Raw genomic sequence first — 18,937 nt, forward strand, 5'->3', positions numbered from 1 at the left:
AATGACCTAAACATTGTTATTTCAGTTATGTTGTATTTTTTCTCTATTCTTTTCTTTTGAAAAGTGCAATTACATTAAAATATGTCTACATTTTTATTTTTCCTATCTAGTAACCATTGAAATTATTGTTGCATAATGGAAGTAAACAAATATTTCACCCTCATTTCAACTTTTTTTTATAATCATCCCTCCAGATCTAGTCTCAAAGCTGAGGTTAATTCTGACCATAGCTCCACCTAAACAAGCTATTTATACAATTATTTCTTTTGTATCATCACACCATGGATGGTTAGTCTTCAATTCACTGTTCTAAGTAATTTTATTCTTACAAAAAAAATATAACTTTAATAATTAGATCTATATTGATTGGATGCAGAAAGGTCATTTAACTCAAGGTCAAACATTGAATAAATGTCATTTCTACCTAATCTAGATCTACTTATTTCTTTTAACTCTTCATCATGGTTTCTCATGTAGTAATTTAAATTATTATTGTAATTTTAAAAAATCTAATGTTAAAGAAATCTACAGAATAAAAACACTATTGGTGTTACTTTTTAATTTATCATCTCATAAATGTAAAGTTAAAAATAATACCATAAAAATTATTTTTTATAAATATGTGATGCTTACTTATAGCTGGAGGACAACCAAGGCATTCATTTTTCCTTCTATTTTGAGTGTTTGAACTGTAAGGGAATAAACCTAAGTTCTTATTCCAAGTCAGTTACTTTTTTAAATAAAACAATCATATTCAAAACGAGTTGGTGGTCTTATTCAAATACATATATATTTATATATGCAAATCTGTTTATATGTTGCACTAGATGATTTATATGGATATATACACATCAGAAGCTTATTTTCTTAATAGTAGCCAATTATCTTGAAATGTGTTTTGCAGTTTTATCATCTAATTACTACTTATTTTTATATTATTACTAGAATATGAAAAATTTGTTTGCTTTAATAGTTTTTCCTTAACTGATCAAATAGGTGGTTACTTATTTAACTGATATATTTGTACATTTTTGCTGAAGTACATAATATGAATATCAAAGACAAACTTTTCATTTTGAAGTTATATTGTGCCATATTTTTGTCCAAATTATGTTTGTAACCTAAAGCTAAATAAAGAGTTTTTTGAAAGGTCTGTTTTGTTTTTCATCGCAAGTTTTTTAAAAATTGTCTGGTCATTTCAGGTAATGTATTTTTGTTTTCTCACTTATTTCCATGAATAAAGCAACCTGAATATAAATATTTATATTTAATTAACATGTGCACACAGACTACTTTTGCTGTTTGCAAATGGTAGTTTATTCAGTAAGAAACATATAAATATGTTAAATTTTTTTTAAATGAAAAGAACAATGACAACAACATTTAAAAATTACATCAACTAACGTTAGACCAAATGAAACATAATTGTTTCAATAACAAAATTCTAATTGTTAAACTTATTGCAATAAAATTGGATATTTCATTCCACTTTAATTTAGTTAGCATCCTATCCAGTAATAACAGTGATTTTCCATTCAAACAATTGCTTCCATGTCCAAGTGTTTGTTGTTCAGTTAACACACTAATCATCACACTGTATATTTCGCAAAGAGTACAAGAGACACAAAACCAAGCATTAAGTTCTTTCAGTGCAACAGTAGAATTAAACTTGTTCTCATGACTAGAGTTAAGCAGTTTTCTACACTGTGGGGCTCCTTCTGTTCTTTTAATAATCACAAACAAGCCAGAACTCACCAAATCATTCTGTCTTTATACTGAAGAACCATGTATGAAAAACCTTTGCACCCGCAATCTAAGAAAAGTGAAGATTTCAGAATAAGGATTTTGTGTTTTAAAACAGTATCTGCACAATCTTAGTTACTTGATTAATCATGTTTAAAATAATACTGACTTGATAAATTGTTACTTTGTGTCAGCTTCTTATATTTTGACAGAGAGGAAGCTTTTTTAATCAAAATTTTAAAATGTAGTTGCTTAATTAACAAAACTGAATATAAAACTTTAAAATATTAACCATTTCCAATCAAAAGCTTGAATTAGGACAGAAAAAAAAATTATACATTGCTGAGATCAACCATTAAAGAATCCCCCTGAGTCACATTACTGGTTCCAGAGCCATGGACATGACATTTTTCTTTATTAAACGACTTTGAAGGCAAAATGTTTTCATCAGCCGAAGTGCTCAGTAGATTCAATGTTTAGTGTATTTAAACCATGAAACAATTCAAAAACATATTTTACACTAACCTGTATGTCATGTTTGTAAATACAATTCTTATTTACAAAACTGTACTTTTTAAAAATACACTTTTAAACAAGACTCCTCAATATAAAAAACATTCTTAAGACCTACGCTAATTTAATCCAATGGTAATTTAAAACAAATCAATCAAGACAACTGACTTTTATACAATTTTATGTTATTTCTTTGACATGGGAGTCATTTCTTAGCAGAGCAAGAAATTTTGGAAAAAAATATACATACACTAAAAATGATATGTGGACACAAAAGGTCCAGAAATCCAACAACACAGCCCAGATATTATTCATGGACATACAACAATTGAAACTATGTACAAGCAATGTAACACCAAGATAACACCAAGATAGCGCCAAGGTACACACTATATACTGCTACACAGAGGAGAGAAGCACACACCTTTTTAACCAATTGTGCCAAGGTGAGCAGTAACCATCAATAGAAAAAACAGCATCAGCTAAATGCACAAAAATATATGCTAAGATTAAAAAAAACCTATATATCTCTAGCAGCCCTATTGCCAGTCTGAATAGGCAGAAACATTGCATTTTTAAGATAATTTTAGAAATGGCATATTTTTTTATCAGCAAGACTTGGACTGGTTTGAAAGCTTAACAGTTGAACAGAAAAAGTTCAAAGAACAAAAATATTCAATAAATGTAATATAAACTAATTTTTGCTTATAAAAAACCTTATCACATAGCCTATTTAAGATTTTAAAACCTTTTAAAATCTTGTAAAGAAGATACAGCAAAGTCTACAAAAATGCACAAGAATTACAATACTTTTCCAACAGAACATTCAAAAACTATAAATTACCATTCAGTAACTGAAGATAATGTCCTCTTCAATCGTCCAAGGTTAACAACAAAATTTTTTTAAAATATATCATCAAATAAAATATATAACTGACAGTGCTTTAAGTTCTATAAATTTATAGTGAAATCACAACCAATATAAAAATCAAATCTAATCTAATATGAAACAATGAGAAAAAAATAATAAAAAATTTCATCCAAGTAATGCAATTCATGCCTAGATAAGAAACATAGGATAGACATCGTTCTTCTAATGGTTGCAGGTTTTCTTAAATAATTTCTTTACCTTAATGATAAATAACAGGACATTGTGGTGTTGTGACTTAATTTTGCTATAGCGACTTTTTATTTTTGTAAATAAGGTGTGGCCCGACACATAAACTTATTGAAATACATTCCTGCAACATTGTAATTTTAAACCCTATACAGTCCAATTACTTTCAAAATTATATCCTAATAAGCCCATTGAGATTTATACACTTTTAAGGCATCCTTCTCAGCTTAAATAAATGCAAAAAAAATTAACCACAAATGTGAAAATAAAATTGATCAACTTAAAATTTTAATGCTGGAGATAGATGTCACTTGAAACCAAAAATTTTTTTTTCATTTCTGGCCCACTGGTCTGTAAAGGGTTAATTTAAATTACTTTTGTTTTTTTTACACAATAATAAAATTTTAAGATTTTTACCTTTCCCACTAGTTACTCTTTTGATTAGCTATTGTTAGCAAAGATTTTGATCAGTCTACATGACTTAAAATAAAAAGTCAAATTTTGATCTTAAGGAATGTTTTGAGTATCTGAGACTAAAATATTTTTGCCAGCAGTGCAGACACTAAATTTTACCAACAGTATGAAATCGTGTTCTAAATGCTGGCAGATTTTGTTTTATCCAACAGTAAATATTTAACTAATTACAGTGTTTTCGAAAATAGAAATAATAATAATAGACTTCTAAAGTCACAGGAAAACACCACTTTTTCATTAATTTATCTGGCTTCTTTGTAACCCTATTAAGAAACCTAATTAAACCAACAGCACATAAGATTTGTAACCAATATATTATGAAATGGTTGTTACTAATACAGCAGATCAATAAACCACAGTCTGACACTAATCTGATAGTATTGCTTACAGTATAAGACTACCCTTTTCTATTTCTTTTTAATTCAGCATAAACATATGCATTGACTCTTGCAGTTAAGAAATATGGACAATTTTCAGTTGAATATGTTCTTGATAAAGAAAAACAAATTAAAAAAAAAACAACCAAGCTTTTGAAAATAGAAATATAAATTGTGCAAATAAACAAAATATAAACCATTTTAAATATTTTGTTAAGACCATTTTTTTTCAAGAAACTATAAACTGGGTAACTCACCTAAATCTATGTATGCTACCCATGCCTGTTCAACAAATAGCGAAGGGAAAACAATGAATTTAAATAGTTATACCTAGACAAATGTAATCTCACTTAATAGTAACATTTTTTAAAATTTAGTTGGCGGTCTACCAAAATTAAGTATTATGTTTTCTTATTTTGTACATGCCCCTTAGTGTGAAAATTCTATTACACCAATATGTTTTTACACAAATTAATCATTTGACAATTTGAATTGGTTAACAGTTGATGCATAAATCAGTTATTGCCATTAAACATATTATAGGACTGCTGGCAATATGTCTGCAGTAGTATTTCATTGTCAACACTCACTAAAACAATGCTAATTTGATAAAGGTAACACAACAGGTGTACAAATCTTTAAAACAGGAATTTACAATAATTGAGATGATACAAATGATTTGTAAAGCTACACCTTAACACATGGATAACACAGAAGAACAGTGAATCTTTACAGATTTCCCATTAATAATTTTGAAATGTATATGAAACATTTATATATATATATATATATAATACTCCTTTCCAGATATACCATTAATACATTTGTACAACTTAAAATGCATATGTGACATACAGTAGCAAATTCCCAATGATTTGCAGACCAATTACTAATAGTTCATACTATTGTCATAAACCTCATAGGATATACACAATACAGATGACTGAAGTTTCTAAATACACCACCTAATCTCACCATGGAAAATCAAATAGGAATAAGACAAGTATGATGCAGGATGCACAATGCAATTCTTCAGAGTGCATATGTAGTTTTACATGTACATTTGTAACCATGTAATATCTTAGTTTTTTTTTTTTTGCAAAAAAAGTTGGTAAAAAGGTATTTTTTTTAAAGGATACAATTAAAAGTTAGCTACTTAAAGGGAATGACATGATTTGCATTCATATTAATTTTGAAATTTATCTGTTAATAAACAATTGGGAGGGAGGAGGTAGGGATTGACTTTTTGACGTCTAAGAGGAACAGTAAATCACCTTTTTGCAAACAAAAACAATATTCTAGTGCATAAATAGTCTCAATTAAATTTAAGAACTGCATGATGTCTGCTCATCAAGTTCTTGGCTTGCATTGTTTTCATTTTTATTTTCTTGAACACAGTCAGGCTCCTCACTATCTGAGGAACAAGTACCTTTAGGAGCTGCTGACCCTTGTTTTTGTTTCTCTGATGCTTGCTGAGGGTCCTCTTCTTCATCTTCATCTTCTGCCATTAACTTTTTAGCCAACTGGACAGCTGCAAATTCATTGTAATGTGCTTTGCGCTTGAGGAGAAAAACTTTTCTTTTTTCTGAGAAAGAGAGTGATATAATTGTCAAAATATAGAATCAATAGAGTGCTGATTAAGTTTTAAAATGTTCATTTGACTTGACGCCAATATGAATTATTTTCATTTTTTTTTAAACTTTTGATTCACAAGTTCAATATATAGCCAGTTCTTCAGTGGTGCCAAACAACTTACTGTTTTTGTAACAAACTTTAAGCAAAAACCATTTCCTCTTTAAGGGATGTGTGCAAAACCACATGCGATTGGTTAACAATTCCATAGACCAACTCCCTCTAATACATTAAAAAAATTTCCCTTATTTCTTTGACTCCCACCACAACACCACAAAAATATAAAATACTTATTACAGTTAATCACACTTTGTATTATTTAAAAGGAAAAAGGTATCATTTTCGCAATTTTATTTTTGGTGGGGGTAGTAAGGTAAGCATTCATTTTTTATGATACCCAGAAATTTAATTACTATCACTTCCTAAACCCCGTGTATACTCAATAATTCAACAAATCTAAATAACAAATATTTTTCAAAGATTAGAAGACTGAAAAAAATTAAAAGCCTCCCCCCTCAGCATTTTTTAAAATAATACCATATGCTAGATCCATAATAAAAATTGTCATTGTATTACCAAGTATTTATATAGGGTGTTGATGTATTTTATATAAATTGACATCATAGGCAATAGTTAAAGCAGAAAAGTACCAGACCGTGAAAAATGAGGAATTTTGGACCAGACTCATTGTATTTTTGGCAGCTCTAACATATAGTGCCATAAAGCGTTCTCACAATCATTGCACTAATTAATAGCTTAATATAGCTAATAACTCAAATACAAGAAATTTGTATTCTTCAAAATGAACAATGAAAGACTTGTTAACTGAACTTTCTTTTATAAACTGTTATAAAAATTTCACAAAAAGAAAATGGGAAAATTTGGGATTTTTTTTCCCCCAGCATTTAACTAATTTAAATTCTAAAGGTTCATTATCACTCGTTTGCAATTCTATAATTCATAATAGCTGAAATAGGAAGAAACTTGTTAATTATCTTAGTGAAATCATAATCAATTAATTAATGAGTAGCCAAACTTGGCCTATTAATATGTTCCTGTGTTTAAATAACATAACACACCTTACTCTTTTTGAATTTTAAATCTAAGATTCAGAATCAGGAAAGAGAAAAATAACCCAGAAAAGCAGCACACCTGCATAGAGTATAACTAGCAAAGCACAATGAAAACAGTGCATACCTCTTTCTTCTTCTGTTTCATTTTCATGATCTGACTCATCGCTAGGATCATCCGAGTAAAAATGTTTCTCCCCACTCGGTTCTCCTTTGCATGCCAGTCTGTAATACATAAAATAACTAACTTAGAAAAAAATTTTAAACATGCATATGCTAGCACCAGGTTGACAACTTTTTTAAAAATTAAGAGCCATTTTATAACCATTTCCATGAAAATATATTTTATGAGCATCAATGTAAGTAGTATATTATTTGTGATTATTTAACCTCTAGAAATATCTTTAAAACAATTGCTACTATTTTTTTTTACCCATTTTAACATGGCAAACAAGCTTTTATACTATTATTAGAGCCTCACATGACAAACATTTTTTTTTTATTGTCGCCTTGGTAATGATGTCTGCCTAAAAAGACCAGGCCTTGTTTTAACTTTTTTTTTTACAAAGTTTTGTGGTCATTTAAAAAATGTATACTTAAACAAGTTTTAATTTGGGTAATCTCTGCTTAATACTAACTTAGTTAAAATAATGTTAACTTGGTGTGTGTTGTGCACATGCAATGTATTGTTTATTTGGCACATATGTTGGGTATTCTAAAGCAGAAGAATTACATTTTAGTTTTATATAAAAAGTGTTGCGCAATGCTACTTTGAAAGATAATTCATTGATATATATATAACCAAATCAATATCCATCTACAACTGAACGCTACACAAAAATTCTTTCAGAATTTAACTAAAAGATGGACATCTAACCTGTCATAGTGTAGAAATATAGAATTAGACTAGACTAGTAAGTGTAAACTTGACGGTAGATGATTTGGTTCAAGAGTATGTGTGCGTGTTAAATAAAATATTTGTGGAGTGAGTGTAACGTGAGCGTGATGTGACAATGTTACGGATGACGTAGGAGTGAAGACAGTACAACATTGTAGGAAAAGGATGTGTTGTATATTTTTGTAGTGTAATTCTATCTCGTTTAGTATTAGTATTTGATAATAAAGTTAATTCTAATTTATGATCGAAGTTGTTGATATCGCTAACTTAGTATCGTCAAAAAATAAGAGTGTTCCCATCCTCATCACATGTTTATAGTTGGAGTTTTATTTATAGGAGAAGTCATCATATAGATTCATATAGCAACGTATGCATTTCCCCACATCAAATAACCCATACCCTACTGTCTGCCATGTGTTTGAATGGGGCGAACTGCAGCAGACAAACATTTTAAAATACAGTGAACTGGATAACAACACGAGAAAATTAACACAATTTAACAAAGTTCCAGTATGGTAGCCATTAAATAACAAACTCCTTTTTAAAAAAAAACATTTTCTATGCTGTTGATTAACTTGGATAAATGAATCTGGAATCAATTTAACTTAACAGTAAATAAACCTTAATTTTAACTGTTAAATCTTCTTAGACCATAATGAGGTTTAAAATCACAGGCAAGACCCTTGAAAAGAGATAATTGTGCTGAGATGCATATAACTCCAGAGCATGTGCAAATGAATGATGATATACTCATCAATTATTAAAATATAAATGTTAAAGAGAAGAGTACATGAACTAACTTTTTGGCCAACATTTCAGGATCAAGACCTGTAACTGAGCTTACGCTTCCTTTTCTTTCAGCACCTACTTCCTCTTCATTATCTGATGCAGCTCTGTTGTAGGGTGTGGGTGGCTCATCAACCTTCATAAAGCCGTAGTCTTTATCTGCAGGATGATATGTAGCAAGGATGTTCATTTCATCCCATTCTATTTCTTTTTTGCTTTTTTAAAGAAAAGAAAGAAAAAAAGATAAATTAACACCTTGTCACATCTAAAAATATTATTTATGAATTATGTTTAATATTTAGAATGGTTGATTACATTATATCACACATTTTTTGTTAAAAAATCAATTTTGCGGTAGTTGTCCACAGATGCACCTGGTGCAGTTTTACCTTTGAATCAAGTAGTAAACATAACCTGTATGCAGGACGCCCAATCAACCAATTAATATCAAATGCTAAGATAACTGCTCAGGAGCTCTGGGTGCCAAACCGCATATGATTTTTTTATACATTATATAGAGAAAAATTGCACACTGACGTGTATCAGCCCCTAAGAAATATAAATTTTCTTCTCAGCAGAATCCTTCCCAGAAGTATTCTTATCAACTCACCAAAGTTTCATTGCACTCTGATGGACAGTGTCAAACCGCATCCAACTTTTTTTTAATATACTATACCCTAGAGAATAGTTGCATCGCACCAAAATGTTAATTTTTTCTTTGCAGAAACCTTCAAGGGCGCGTTCTCATCAACTCCCCAAAGTTTCATGGCAATTGGATGAAAGGTGTAGTAATGCATGAACTGTGGTTAAGGGACGTCTAATAGGGCAGATGAAGTGGAGTACACCTGCTTATGTAACCTCAGCATCGGAACAGATAGTGTGTGGTCATTTTATGACCAGCTGCTTGTGCTTTCCTTCCCCAATTAGAATCAGGTACCCATAAGAGTGAGGAGAACTGAGGAACATCCTATAGACTCAAGTTTGGAACCAATTGAATGTGAGATTTGAGGATTAACACTTATGTAACCTAACATGCCATGGGGTGGTGGTTTGAGAACATTATATATCATTATGTTAGGAGGATGGGTAAGAAATCCCTATTTTTATGTAATAAATATAATTTTTGCAAATTTAAATGGATAAATAATAAAGTAAAACAATAAGTTATTGTAGTTAAATGACTTCTTTTTGTCATTGAATTTATGCCAGCACAAATAATATTTATTGTCAAGCATTTGAGCACTCATTTACTATGCAAAACAACTTAAAATAAAAATTCTGTTCTTAGAACACCTTGTAAGGTGTTTTGGAATACCTTCCTACAACTTAGTACATGACTTTCACATTTATAACAAGTATCTAACTACAGAAATGTTCAGAAATATTTTTCTTTGTGAAAAAACACCTAGATGATAGAATTGCCTTACCTCAATAACTTATGAGTTGATGGAGAAATAATTAATTGAATTAAACGAATTCAAAAGATATGACCCTGAGATGATAAATTACAGTGCAAATAAAGACCAACTTTTAAATTATGAAAATAGGTTACAGGAACAAGAAAAAATTGAATTACAAAAAACCCAAACGTTTTACCTATTGCGGTCTTTTCTACACGAACCAAAAAGACAACATCTTTCACTTTTACTCGAAGACGGCCTGTAAAATAGGTTACCACCTTGGAAGAAACCCAGTGAATTGATGCGAAAGATGCGTTTGTTCAGTACCTAATTTTATTTTTTTCCGCGTTAAAAAAGATTTTTAAAGTAAAAATCATACTGAATGATCATAAAGCTGTTGTCTATGAATGATGAGTTGATAAAAATCCTTAAATTTTTACTAAGAGTAAGCTTTTATCAACCCAAGAACAATATTAAGCTATATTTGTTTATGTGCTCATGAAATCTACATATTTTAGCAATGAAAGCATTTATGAAAGAAAGCAAATTAGTTGTACTATCTAATTTTCAGTGCATTTAAAATTATATTTGTTTTATTTCTACTTTTCAGCTATTCATAAATTTGACACTATCAATTCTGCAACTAAAAATATTTTGCTTATAAAACACTATCAGTAGCTCATGAAAGATGATTATCCTTTCTCCCCCCTCCCCATCCATTTCAATTATATCTTGATACCTCCCCTCAGTTTAAATAATTTAAAAATTCTATTATCTGCCCCTAATAGCCTTCACTCAACCTGGCTCTACGATTGTACATTCTCGTGAACCACAGCTAAGCAAACTCATAGGGTGAAAGTGTCTAGCCAGTTATCTCCCTTTCTGTTTTGGAATATAGGAATTTATCGAGTGCTCGCTAGCTTTTAATTTTGCCATCCTCCCTTAGTTTTGAAACCATTTAATTAATTTTTAATGACTAATTAAACATTTAATTCAAATGAAAATGGAATCATAAAAGTGGACCGTATCTGGAAAGTTTGAACTAAATCACTGCATTAGAAGTGAGTCAAAAATGAGTTACAAGATATGTCACAAACATATGTTGCAAACTAAATAAAAACATGTATAAAGAAACAAGTTGTGTCCCTCGATTTTTTCTGGAAACTTGAATAATAACTGATTACATATAGGCCTTACAGGGCATGCTGTTTTATTTGACATTTATTCCAAGTTAATTTAAAATGGTAGTTTGCAAGTGAATAGCTAGTGATGCAGAGCTATTAATTAAAAAACTATTAAAACTCTAATTAATTACTTTAGCTTTAAAGTGCATGATTAATCATTTTTGTAGCAGATATCAGATATGAACAAACTTTAACCATAATACTTTTTCTTATAAAATAATATAACGCAATAACACTTAAACAGTTTGCTCTTAATCTATACCTTATTCTTTAATCACGATAAAAATGCTATTGTGATTGGTTCCCAGAAAGAACCGCAACGGAAAAGAGCGCAACGGAAATAAGCGCACACGGAAAAAAGCGCAAAGGGAAAAAAGCGCAAAGAGAAAAAAGCGCAAACGGAAGAATAGTAGTTGAATAATTATTGACCAAGAAAATAATAGGCATTGTGTAAAGTGATTATCGCCTGTATCGTGGTGATGGGAATGCAGATGGTAGTGGTACGCTTTAAATGGTAGTAGATCACGTGATCAAACACGACACTCTCACAGCAGCCCTAACAGTCATGTATAAATGTGTCATCTAGTCCATATGGTCTTTGTGCTAAATTTCTCTTTTGCACATTTTTCGTTGTGTTTTTTCTGGTTGCGCATTTTTCTGTTTCTGTTTGCGCTTTTTTCCGTTTGCGCTTTTTACTGTTTGCGCTTTTTTCTGTGTGCGCTTTTTACTGTTTGCGCTTTTTTCTGTGTGCGCTTTTTTCCGTTTGCGCTTTTTTCTGTTTGCGCTTTTTTCTGTTTGCGCTTTTTTCTGTTTGCGCTTTTTTCTCTTTGCGCTTTTTTCTGTGTGCGCTTTTTTCCGTTTGCGCTTTTTTCTGTGTGCGCTTTTTCTCTTTGCGCTTTTTTCTGTGTGCGCTTTTTTCTCTTTGCGCTTTTTTCCGTGTGCGCTTATTTCCGTTGCGCTTTTTGATTTGCGCTTTTTTCCGTTGCGGTTCTTTCCGGCCACCATTGTGATTGTAAGATACTATTCCCAGTTGTAAATTATATGAAATGTTAGCCAACAGGGAATAGCCATATCGGAGCTATTCCTGGTCGCTGGAATATCCTAGGCCATTATGGCTAGTAATGGAGTAAACTAGTATATTTTGTTAAGTTAAATGCAAGTCAATTCAGCATTGCCGGCTATAGCATCATAATGGCGTAATACATGAATCTATTTAGGCCTACAGACTTATTTATTATAAGCCTAGAACTAATTATTTATAATATATTTGCAGGAAAGAGGAATTAACAGATGATAGACTTAATACAAATCTTTAAACTACTCATAGATGTAAACGCCCGCCAGGTGAGAGTGGGGAGAGAAGGGGGAGGTGTTAGAGGGGGAAAGAGAATGGGCATTGACAAGAAGTTCTCTCAAAAAAAAACCGGTATGTTAGGCTTTTTAACACGATTGAAAACCAATATAACAAGGCTCTAATATATTGTATGCCACGTCATTATTTTGTGTCAAAACCTAAGATGGCCTGATAACATTCACATGCTCACAATAAGATGAAAACGCTGTAGATTAACATTCCCCTTCTTCCCTTAAATGACGCAGTAATAAGTAAACACCACGCAGTGTAGAACTATGTGATCCTTCTCACATGGGAGAAAAAAGTAAACCCAGTAAAGACTTTTTATTAGCAGGAAAATACACACATTATGAAAAAGTTTTAGGCCTATTAAGATTCCAGACTTTTATTTAAACCCAACTTTTTGAGATCTTAAACTCAATTTTCTAAATTCTAGACTTTCCACATACTCTGGTATCAGCAAATTATGGTTTCATAAAATAGCTCTAGAAAAAAGAATCTAGATCTAGGTCTAGAAATTAAAAAAAAATTTGGTTAAACTGAAATATGTAGGCATATCAAAGAGAAAGATTTCGAATTTTCTTCAAAAATGTAGGCTACTTAAAACGATGGAAGATCGAGGCCATTTTTACAAGCACTTCCAAAAACAAGTGTGTATGAAAAATAAACGGACCAAATAAACAATTAAATCAGAACTCACGTCCTAACTAAAAAAAATTTCAAATTTGAGGTTTTGTTCATTTTTAGATTTAGGCACTAGTGCCACTAGATCTAGATATAGGCTTTTTGATGAGAATTACAGAATGATTTTTTAATTAAAAATGTATCAATAATAGCTAGCACACTAGTAAACTAAGCCAATTTAGCATGTTTTAACTTTCTGTGCAAAGTCATTATTACTGAAAAAAATTCCAACAGAATTTGCTTTTGTTTGTTTTTTATTTTTTAGTAAACATGTGCTTAATCTTACCCAATAAGTGATAAAAATTTGAAAATTAATTTTAATTACTGTTGTAAAGTGAGATAAACAGCTTAATAAACATGTGTTTTCTTGAGGGGGTGTGACCTGGGTGTGGCACATCGCAATTGCAACTTTATATTTCTGTGTTTCATGACTAGATACGTTTACAATCAGCATGCTATGCTTTTAAAATTGATAAAGGGTAAGTTTAACAAGTTACAAAATCTGCAATTTAACTAATAGTTTCATAAAAACGATCATCAACGAAGAAAGCGTAAACATTCTATTTTTAGGTGTGACATAAAAAAAGTCATAAATCAAGCCAAATGATTGGATTCTTGCGCAGCACACATTTTCCCGCGCCTCGTTTTCACTAAACAAGATTATAATAAAATGGCATTATTGAGGGTGATCGTTTGCCCACAAACATATCTCATTAACCCCATAAATTATTACCAGTTAATTGTAATGTGTGTTAAATTAATACTTTAAAGTTTATGAGCCACATAAGCTGGTTTAAGAGTCAAGCGATATCTCAGAGTTATTTGATTTAAAAGACAAGAATACATAGAGTTATTTTCACTTACGCGCCGCTTGCGAGACAATCAAAGAAATTAGGTCAAAAGTACATCTGGGAATTCTTAAATAACAGACTGAAATAGAAACGGATAGTTCCGATGTCTAAAATTAACGATGGCCTCGTAATTATTAGTTTGGTATCTATCGTTTTGGGTACGTAAAATCGCCCGCGGCTAGTAATGTACGAAAAAGTTACCTCATTGTCAAGGCTGTAATAGAAGTATATTTTGATATATTTGTGTCACATATTATAGATAAATGAATAAATAACCTAAATCAATAGCTAAATATATCAATATAGTCAAGAAATTAACTTTTAACAGCAGTGTTTGCGAGCAGGATTTCCTATATAAACAGCAGCCATTTGTAAAATAGAGTCGCCTTTCCCTGATCTCACGCTATAAGTTAACAAAGAAAGAACTTAAACAAGATGGCTGCTATAGTAAATGAGCATGGTTGCATCTGTTGGAAACATCGCTAGTATTCATTTATTATTGAAATTTTTTAATTCAATTGTTTGAAAACAGGTACATAAATGAAACAGAAACATTTTTGTATTTTTCAAAACACAAATCCTCCTCAAAATGTGAAATAATTATTAAAATTTAAGGAGTCACCTGTTTTTCACATTACTATTTGCGGGCGATTTTACGTACCCAAAACGATAGATTACCATTAGTTTTATCCTTCTACCGTTTAGTGAAAGCAAAACTGGTCGCCATTTTAGTAAGCGCATGAGCCGTGCGATGCCACAAAAATGACAAACCCGGGAGCATTGAACCGAACGGCCTACTAGATAGATCTAGAAATCTAGATCTCTTAATTAGGGACCACGATATCCGTCAAATCTCGGGCCGGAAACTGCGCTACCGCCGCCGTATCAAACTTGATTCTGGTTTCCGTCAGGCAAAACATAGCTCACTGTATAAAGCCAGATTCTCATTTAAAAATCATTCACTTCACTCAAATCGTCATGAATATCGACCTAGGAATAATCCACCTTTCTATTGATTAAAACTTGTTCTCTTCACCATCGACGTATCTTCGAGTAATTCACACTTCTCGGACAGGTATGTATAAATATTTAATTTATTTAATATCTAAGCCAGATAGTCGTTTTTTTTTTAAAGATACACCTAGATTTTTGTTTTAAGTTTCTTATAAAGTCTTTATTTTGTAAATTTAACCCTCGCATGAATTAGATAATGCCTCACGAAGTGAACATGGCCTTAAAATATCAGCCGACGATCGGCAAATGGGGATAGTTACCTATTATCGATAATGGCCGATTTGGTTAAGAACAATGATACCTATTATGTATCTATTGAAATCTCAACTAATTCAAGGCATCTGCAACTGATATTTATATTTTAACAATGTTCAATCATTATATTTTATTAAAAAGACAATATTTTTTTTTTCAAAATATTTAGTGTTGGACCAAAAATGAATTAGCATTTCGTTTTCTTGGAACAATATAGAAACTTGAGTGGACAAGTTAACATGTTACTTTCTAGTATCATATAATAAAAAAAAAAGAATGCATTCAAAGCTTTTATTTCTTCTTATTTCAGTAATTCAAATGGAGTGGCCTTCCAAATCTCTTCAGGACTTGGAGCTTCTTGTTAGTTCACAGAAGGACAGAATTCTGATGGCTTTGCGCTCTACATTTTTGCCAGTAACAAGAAAAATGCACAGAAGACAGCAGCATAGGTTTTGTAATTAGGAGAACAACTAAATTATAATGCTACAACTTGTTGTAAGTCATCTTCATGCCAGAATAACTTCAGGATAGGATGCTAGAGACAGGAAATTTTATCTACTTTTTTGTAGAATGGAGGGGGCGAGGATTAAACATAAGTGGAATGTTAAAGGGGGATCTGTTTTAGAAGTATAATAATTTTTTTAAGTTAAAGAAAAAAGTCAGCAGTAAAGTGTAGATTCACTTGGAGTAGCCTATTGGATTGCAAATAAAAGAGGAGTAGGATGACAATGTTAGCGCCTCTATTGACAGTACATTACTTATTAGTTATTAACTGATGTTGTTCAAGGCGATTTGTTATTTTGTTAGTGTTGTGGTCATAAATTACTATGTTAATTACTATGTAATTTATATTAAAATATGTTTTTATTATTACCATTAATGGAGTAATTCTTTTTTAACTAACTTAACTGTCTATTTATTTTTGTCTAGATTTATGTTTGGCGATATCCGAACCTTTACCGGTTGGAGAGAAATGAGTCTAAAATTACATTACAAAGCTCCAGGTTATGAGGTCCCTTAAAGTGACTCTTAACACATTCAGATTGTGGCATAATATTGATATTGATAACCTGTTAGATTTAGAATAATGATAAACTTGAAAAAAGTCAATTTACAGAATTAGGGGGGGTTGCATCACCTCAAGGCACACATTTTGTCATACCTTTCATATTTTTACAAATATGTTAAGTTTAATTGCCTCATAACATATTAATCTTGAAACTCTGAAAATTTGAATACAAATTTCCATGTAATAGAGATTTGGCATTGGTTTATAATATATGAAGAACACACAAAATTTGCCCGCGAAATTTACCACCAAATCCTGTAGTAACTTTTAATTCAGTAAAACAATCATAACTTTAAAACGGAATGTCCAATTTTGAAACAGTAAACTGTTTTGTCTTAATCTGATGTAGAGTAAAGTTCCGCGTGGATCACACATAGCGAAAAATTCCAAACTCCCGATTTTTATCGGGCGCTATTTTGTAACCGTTTCACACAGAAACAAACCGAAAGTACTTTATTACTCCACTGCCATTCTACTTTAATATGCATGAAGTATTTTGTATTCATACGCATAGTATTTGAGATATTCATGTTTTAGTGACGAACCTGCTTGGGATCAACTTTTCCCACTTTTTTTTTTGCTTGAGATCACCTGTCCCTGCTTGGGATCACTAGCGTATTTTTTACGTTTTGATCCAATTTTAACAATTGAATTAACATTTTACACATTTAAACGTGTTGTTGATTGTATAATTAATTAATAGATTGCAAAACTAAATAAAAAACATGTTAATTAAATTTATTAACTACACATTACGGATGACCCAGTGATGACTCAAGGGACGCAACTATAACAATCATAACAAAGGGACGTAACAATCACTAACATGACATAACTTAACATTTGCTTAACATATGATTGGATGAGAGATACAAACTAGATTTAGAAGAGGTAGATGATTGAAATAATTTAAAACAACAGAAAAAAATAGAAAGTATACAGATTCTAGGCTTAGCTTGAAATATAGAGCATCTAGATCTTGGCTAGTCTAGCTCAAGTCGTAGGTGTACCCAGCGAGGTTAAAACACAAAAATCGTTACCCCAGCTGGGATCACCCATATTTCACCTCCAAGATTGTTTTAATAGCCTTAAATACAGTATTTTCAGTGTCCCGCACATAAATAGAAGCTATTTATAGTTAACCTAGTTATAAAAGCTTTGATTGGTTGGTTTTATTCATCTCATCCGGGACCTAGTGCTTTTCATAGGGGGGAACTAGAATGGCCAACGACGTCATACCTCGAAACTTGAAAATTTAAAAACTAGTCTTCCAGAAGGAGGGAAACAAAAGAATTTGACCTGGATATATTTAGAAATGGACATGTTTACAGCAGATATTGGTAGTTTCGTATAAAACATCCAAACAAATATTATACGAAGCGATAAACAGGAATGTGATCCCACCGAGGTTTTGATCTCACGCGGAACTTTACTCTAGATTCTAGCTCTTTAAGATGATATGCTTTTATTTTTAACCTAGGTAACAGGTAAATCATTTTGAAAATTTTCTCAAAGTCCCTATCTTAATTTTATTTAGGGGCCTAAATAATATCTAGATCTAGTCTAGATCTGAATCTAGAGTTTGATGTAGAATCTAGATCTAATGAGTGTAGAGAGCTATCAGTAGTATCAGGGTAACCAGAACTAAGAAAGAGTAAATTACTCAGCCTGGTGGTGACAGTCTGTGTCTGAGTACTGTCTGTGTCCTGTGTTGTTGTCTGACTGAGTGTCTGGCTGATAAAGTTGATTGAACACAGAGGCAGGGAAATAATAAGATAAAAATGATTCAAATGAATTGCATGCTACTATAATACAGCTATTTTTACATTTTTCTACCCGAAAGTTGTTTCTTAATTATACCTGTGATCGATGCTTCCTGAATGTTTTAAAATGCCCTTTTTCGGCTTCTGAGATGTTGAAGCCATTTTGACAACAAATAAAAATAAATGTATCGTGGCATTTCATTGGACCTTGCAGAATAGTGCTGCACAAAATGAAATTTTTCTGTTCTCAAAAATAATTGGTCAAAAAACAAAGTTTAATTGTAATTTCTTTGCAAAAATGAATTATTTTGCGATAGTACATCAATCATTCATAAGGTCTATCTTAATACTATAGGTCTAAATATTTTAATATTTTCCAACCAACTAATTACAAGAATGAACCAATGACACTATAATAAAACGAAAATTTTTTTATTACGTTTGCCTTTCACTTTCAAAGTTAGGGGTCGTCTATATATGACGTCACTCTCCAAGGGATCATCCATAAATGACGTCACGCTTCTTTCGACGATTTTTACCTCCCCTCCCCTCCGTCACACATCGTCACAAAAAGCCAGACGCCCCCCCCCCCTATAATGACGTCACACCTCAGCCTACAACCCCCTAAAAATTGCAGTTGCATTTTTCTTAAAACCCAACGTTGTTTTCCAAAATCTTGTCTGAACTCTGTCAATATAGAGTATTTTAATCAATTCATATTACAATTTATTAAAAACAGTTTTCAAAACACGA

At 31.4% G+C, this 18,937-nt stretch overlaps 1 protein-coding gene across 3 annotated transcripts; it reads right to left on the reverse strand.

The window, feature by feature from the left end:
* Positions 1-1,301: 1,301 nt before the first annotated feature.
* LOC131945008 (protein phosphatase inhibitor 2) lies at positions 1,302-18,370 on the reverse strand. Of its 3 annotated transcripts, XM_059305943.1 has the most exons (6): positions 18,282-18,370; positions 10,207-10,269; positions 8,625-8,825; positions 7,054-7,151; positions 5,654-5,809; positions 1,302-4,506 (listed from the first exon to the last, which is right to left on the reverse strand). In XM_059305943.1, exons 1-6 carry the CDS (start codon positions 18,344-18,346, stop codon positions 4,478-4,480), a joined length of 612 nt encoding a protein of 203 aa, XP_059161926.1. In that variant the 5' UTR covers positions 18,347-18,370; the 3' UTR covers positions 1,302-4,477. The 3 variants fall into 3 exon arrangements, with proteins under 3 accessions (XP_059161926.1, XP_059161924.1, XP_059161925.1); XM_059305941.1 differs by having other exon boundaries at positions 1,302-5,809; XM_059305942.1 differs by lacking the exon at positions 10,207-10,269 and having other exon boundaries at positions 1,302-5,809.
* Between the last annotated feature and the right edge of the window lie 567 nt (positions 18,371-18,937).

Source organism: Physella acuta, unplaced genomic scaffold, assembly GCF_028476545.2.
Source record: "Physella acuta isolate Inbredline_101_S28 unplaced genomic scaffold, ASM2847654v3 ptg000519l, whole genome shotgun sequence".
Lineage (NCBI taxonomy): Eukaryota > Metazoa > Mollusca > Gastropoda > Physidae > Physella > Physella acuta.

Bases quoted from the DNA above. Each gene is read 5' to 3' on its own strand.
- LOC131945008 (XM_059305941.1), bottom strand. From the start codon at position 18,346: ATGGCTTCAACATCTCAGAAGCCGAAAAAGGGCATTTTAAAACATTCA. The intron at 10,270-18,281 runs GTATAATTAAGA...CCTATTTTACAG, and splicing joins TCAGGAAGCATCGATCACAG to GCCGTCTTCGAGTAAAAGTG. The intron at 5,810-7,053 runs GTATGCACTGTT...TCTCTTTCTCAG, and splicing joins TGAAACAGAAGAAGAAAGAG to AAAAAAGAAAAGTTTTTCTC.